The 6058-nt window shown below is 35.1% G+C and overlaps 1 protein-coding gene across 1 annotated transcript; it reads left to right on the top strand.

Moving 5' to 3' along the window:
• Nucleotides 1-2992: 2992 nt before the first annotated feature.
• On the top strand, nucleotides 2993-3869 carry LOC101978389 (GTP-binding protein Rit1). Its single transcript, XM_040272837.2, has one exon. It carries the CDS (start codon nucleotides 2999-3001, stop codon nucleotides 3656-3658), a length of 660 nt encoding a protein of 219 aa, XP_040128771.1. The 5' UTR covers nucleotides 2993-2998; the 3' UTR covers nucleotides 3659-3869.
• Nucleotides 3870-6058: the final 2189 nt, after the last annotated feature.

Raw genomic sequence — 6058 nt, 5'->3', positions numbered from 1 at the left:
CAAAAAATTGCAAATAAATAAATAGACCCATCTCCCTCCAAACAATTGTAAAGACCTCAAGAATAGATCTATACAAACTAAGCTATAAACTGACCTAGACATGGGATAGGCTGTAAAATTCATGAGATGAATAATGATAGTCATATAGTTAAGAAAAATTAAAATCTAGAAGCAAGTATCCAAATTATGTTATCTCAGATCAGCAAGATATTCTGTTGCTTTTATTTACTAATATTTATAAGCATAGTATCCTTCAAATAATGAGTTTTAGTTCATATCTTCACCCAAACCCATACAATATATTGTGTGCATAAAACATTTTATCTGCCTTAGACTCATATATTGGAAGAACAGAAAGGGAATACAGAGGTTGACATTGTCACAATTTAGTAGTTTAGTGGCAAATTTTGTGACACTAGCTAACATCCTCCTCACCTCACAAAGAACACAACAATACAATGGATGAATGAGGAGAAAATTACAATAAAAATTACATAAAATAAATGACTTTACATAGACCAATTATATTCATCTGCTTAATATACTATATTGAAATTCATTACAGATTTTGATAAGCCAACAAAAATGCAATATAACTTGCATTCTGATGACTTGAAAGCCCCTCATTTTCTGATGGCTGTGTAGTTTTATATACATACATTCATCTTAGGGTATTTTATTCCATGAAAACTGTGTTCTCCAATATGCAATACAATGTCATATTAAAATATACTGCAGTAACTTGAATAGTTTTTTAGAGATTAATCAGACATGAGACCTTTCAGCAATTTATTAATCAAACTGAACTAACTGCAAGAAATCACTAATTTCTCATAATCTACGTGAGAATTCTTATGGACTGAATTGTGCCCCTTTCATATGTTGAAGCTCTAATTCTCAATATTTTAATATTTGCAGATGGGGCCTATAGAATTTAATTTGGTTTATAATAGATCAGTACACCAGAGAGCTTGTTAATTCCACATCTCTTACTCCCTAATGTAAAAACACATTAAGAAGGCAGTTACTATAAGCTACGAAGGGAAACTTCTCCAGAACCTGACAATGCTACTGCCCTAATTTTGGACTTTGAACATCCAGAACTATGAGAAAATAAATTTCTCTTCTTTAAGTAACCGAGTCTCTGACATTTTATTATGGCAGCCCAAGAAGACTAATACAAGACTTCTATGGAAACATAATTTTTGCAGAATATATGTGAATATCTTCAAAAACGATAAACTACTTTTATCTCCTTGTTTTTGCTATTCATCTTAATACATTCATAATTTTAAGACTGATATTCTTATCATGTTATCTTTATTTTTGTGTTTGACATGGGAGAAACCTTTTCTTTACATACATAATAAAATATTTTAAGTGATATAAATCAAATTTACAATACAGTTAAATTATCTTTAACATTTTTTAAAAATATATTTTTAGTTGTAGTTGGACAGGATTCCTTTATTTTATTTATTTTTATGTGGTGCTGAGGATCAAACCCAGCACCTCACATGTGCTAGAGGAGTGCTCTACTGCTGAGCCACAATCCCAGTCCCAAATTATCTTTAACATTTAAATTTACTTAACTGAACAAAAATCTTTGCAAGATTTTTAAGACAGGGAGTAATCAATAAGGTGAATTTAAAGACCACAACAGAAACTTCAATGAATGTGTGTGTAAGAACATGGACATTTTAAAAGTATTGTTTTTAAAAGAAATTTGCAAGGGCTGGGAATGTAGTTCAGTAGTAGAGCTCTTGCCTAGCATGTGTGGAGCCTCAGTTTTGAGCACCAGTACTGCAAAAACAAAACAAACTAACAAAACAAACAAACAAACAAACCACCAGACCAGATATAGCAACCAACTAATCATACTATCAATGCAATTCCCTGCCCCAGAAAATCCCTCAGTCCAGGGAAAACCAGGTCATCCTACCACTACATTACTTTGTAATTTTTATAGCAGGGCATGAGGTAGTTATAGTTCTCATTTTCTAAGACCCAAGAGCAAAGAGATTTTCACACTTACATTTATAATCTTTTTCCTATATAAATTTTAGAGTCTTAAAAGAAACCACAGAAACTGTATTGCTCAATACTTAGGTTAAAATAAATAGAATATGCAATTTAAAGAGATGAAATTGTATGAACTGACTATAACAAGAATTCTCTTCTAATTTTAGGTTAGTCATTTCTCACAAAACTTTTTGAGAGTATTCAATTAAAAATAATCCTAATGAAATTGCTTATGGCTCCAAGGTGATGGATAAATTAAAAAGGTAATCCGCTTTAATAAATAAAATTCAAAAGTACAATCTTATCAAGAAGTCTTTAATTTAGATAAATCTCATAATTCATATGGAGAAATGCTCAATAATTGCCAGGACAATCATGAAAAAGAAGAAACAACGTGGAAGAGGAATATTTTGTAAGATTTACACACACTCACAAGTCAATTCTCTATGGTACTGTATTGCTGTATGAATGGGAAAACTGTCCAATGGAAAATCAATATACAAGCATGGAAAAAAACAGGAAACATCCAAGGTTGTTAAAATGACAACTGTGGAACATGGTATGCTGATGTTGAAGACGTTGCGGGTAGGAATGGAGAGGATAGAATCTATTTATAAAAATCTGGACATATAGGATGATTCCATCTGTAAACAATGACAGATCATGCATGCATATGCGTGTGCATAAAGGGATGCCTGAAAGGCTATGGTCACCAAAATAGTGACCTCAGGGTAAAGAGCCTGCTTGTGAACTTTATTTTCTTACACACAGTATTTTTTTTTTTTAATCTGTATCCTCCAGCCCTATTGAATTGTGGTGTGGAGCTCTCCCTGCGACGGGAGGGGTCACAGGTCAGCGCTGGAGCCACCCGCGAGCCCAGGAGCACAGAGTGGGAAAACGCAGCAACGGACCAACGCCTTCCCACCCTGAAGGGTGGTTTTCCCTGGGGGGTCACCTGGGACTTCCCAAGAGGACAATGGCTTCTGGAACTCGCCCCGTTGGTGGCTACCCTAGCAACCCTGCAGGGGTCACTCGAGAGTACAAATTAGTGATGCTGGGTGCTGGTGGTGTGGGGAAGAGCGCCATGACCATGCAGTTCGTCAGCCGCCAGTTCCCAGAAGATCATGACCCCACCATTGAAGACGGCTATAAAACACGGGTTCGTGTTGATGACGAACCTGTCAATCTGGACATTGTGGATACAACGGGACAGGCAGAGTTTACAGCCCTGCGGAATCGCTACCTGAGTGCAGGAGAAGGATTTATCATCTGTTACTCTGTCACAGATCGCCAAAGTTTCGATGCAGTTCGGGAGTTTAAAGAGCTTATTGATCAAGTCGGACATACTAACGAAACACCTGTGGTTCTTGTCGGAAACAAGTCTGACCTAAAACAGCTAAGACAGGTCACCAAGGAAGAAGGGTTAGCTCTGGCCCAGGAATTCAGCTGTCCATTTTTTGAGACCTCTGCTGCATACCGCTGCTACGTTGACAATGTCTTCCATACACTTGTGCAGGAGATCCGAAGGAAAGAAAAGGAGGCAGAGCTGGACGTAAAGAAAAAATCCAAACCCAAAAGCAATATATGGAAGAAGATAAAATCCCCTTTCCAGAAGAACAAAGATTCGGTAGCTTGAAGGGAAGAAGTAAAGTGTTTATCTGTGAACCGCAGTGCTTGATCAAAGCCGCCCAGTAACCTGCATTATTAGTGAACTTGGTGCTTGCTCCTTTCTCCTGCTTTGAACATTATTTTAAAAATAACTATGAAGGGGGCATGCCTACCTGGAGCTTTCAATTATATGGCATTTAAAGTATTGTCTCTTAGTTGATTTCTGATTTATTAACCCAGTGATGCACTGTCTGATTTTAAATTGTTACATTAGAGTTTGATATAGCTTTGTTTGGGGTTATGGTGCTCATAATTGATGTAATTTGTTTATACTCCAGGAGAATATGTATACCATGTTTGTTTGATGAATTTTGCATGAGGGATTTTATGCTGTACACTCCCCATCATCCTTCAACTTTATTTTCCTGGGACTGGCCCAGAGAAGGACTTCAGTCTCCTCTATTCATACTGTGCTTCCTTATCACAGAACAAAAATCATACAAGAAAATCAGTGTTAAAGAGATCAGTGCTGAAGTTCAGCAAATAGCTGTGGAGCTGACACTTATTATAGATTATGGAGTGATGAGAGTTGGGTAAATTGGGTCAGTTGCTTGCAGAACTTGGCTATTAAAAGGTAGGGTCAGAACATTGTTCCCATTACAAACCTGGCTTTTCTAAGAAGTGCACCTTTGGTCCAGACACTGGAATGGGTAAGGACAGACAGAAGCACATAAAATGCAATGAAGATTTCTTTTGAGACAGTTCTACATTATTCTTTCCAGGGTTTTTCCTTTCTTTAAAGGTAAGCATTGCTAAATTCTAGTGTGTCCTTAGTCAAGACAGGCATTGCCTTGTACAAATTCATTTTTTCTCCATAGATGCACACAGCTAGACATTATTTGTTTTCTAGTGCTTTCCTTTACCTTTTCTGTACTCTTTGGAAGAGCAAAACCTGGCAAAATGATTTTTAATCCCTTCATTAGACTGACTGCATCAATAGGATGCATGTGCCTCTTTGACATGAACAATCACTAGATTCTGTGCTCAAAGGAAGTCTATGGTATTTCCGCTAAATAGATCAGTCATAACAATTTAATATTTATGTATGTACATTGGGTGTATAATCCAAAGATGTCCTTACAAGAACCTTACTAAATTTACTCCAGGGTTGTCTAAGCATTGACAAAGTTTAGCCTATCCTCATTTATGAGCTCTTGACAGAGTTTAGTTTAACTACTTTTCTCCGTATATATAACTGAGAAAGTATAGTCCTAAAAAGAAACAGCTTTAAATATTGCTAGTAAATTCTCTCTCTTTTTACTTTTTTAGGATCAGAATTAGCTATCCAAACATAGGTGTGGAGAGTAATGCAAAAGTTGAAAGAGTAACACATCACATATTGAACATTAAATGTCACCAAAGCACCATTTGTCTAATTCTCAGAGGACAACTTTGTGGAGCACTTTTTTGGCAGGAGGACAGAGTTATTATATTTTTCTTTACAAACTAACTGTACATGATCTAGATTTAAAGAAAAGTGACTTTTTTAGCTCTGACTAACGGTCTCTTTTGAAACTCCTGGAAACATCTCTGCTACCAAAAAAAAAATCATGCTTTATGGTGCCCTAGCCATCTAAAAGTGAAAAACCTAAAATTTGACTCTGTGCAGGACAAAAATGTCACAAGAACCATAGCATTTTGGAGAAGCATGAAAGTAGAAAAGAAATACATTACAATTCTATTACAATAATATCTTACCACATTTAAACCTGTTTAGAACCTTTTAAGTTTAATGCCTTAGTTTCTCATTACTATTGAACTAGGGAATTGTCATTAGTATGAAGCAAGAAACTAACAGATATATAATTGTTCAAGACAGTCAAGACAGTGAATAATATTATCAGAAAAATCTGAAAGACAGAAGAAAATTTGTATTAATATAAGAAAAATAACAAATTTGTATTTTTAAGTAATATTTGTGTCAAAATATTACTGACATATTTGATTCTTGGATGAACTAGTCCCTTAATTTTGGTATTAAGAAGTCTTTTCATGGGGCTAGATATTCTGAGGGATACGATATGTATAAGTCATACCTCAAAATTACTGCCTGGAATTTTAAAGAGAAAAAATTCAGGGACAAATTGAAAGGCACTGGAATAGTTCCTGTCCATACTGAATCCATAAATTAATAGATTGAGAAGCTAGTCTAAAATTAGTTGTTTAGAAATCAAAAATTATGTTTTAGTACATGACATATTAGCAAAATTTGGTCTACTGTGCTGTTTTGAGCATAAAGAGTTTTTCATTTATGCATTAATATATGAAGACAGTTTATATAACACAATAGAAAACCCTTTTTAAAAAATTTTTAATTGGTTGTTTTTAGTTACACTTGACAGTGGAATCCATTTTGACATAATTATAA

Source organism: Ictidomys tridecemlineatus, chromosome 1 (assembly GCF_052094955.1).
Source record: "Ictidomys tridecemlineatus isolate mIctTri1 chromosome 1, mIctTri1.hap1, whole genome shotgun sequence".
NCBI classification, from domain to species: domain Eukaryota; kingdom Metazoa; phylum Chordata; class Mammalia; order Rodentia; family Sciuridae; genus Ictidomys; species Ictidomys tridecemlineatus.
The sequence above is the reverse complement of the archived record's forward strand: the minus strand, read 5'-3'. Positions and strand labels throughout refer to the sequence as shown.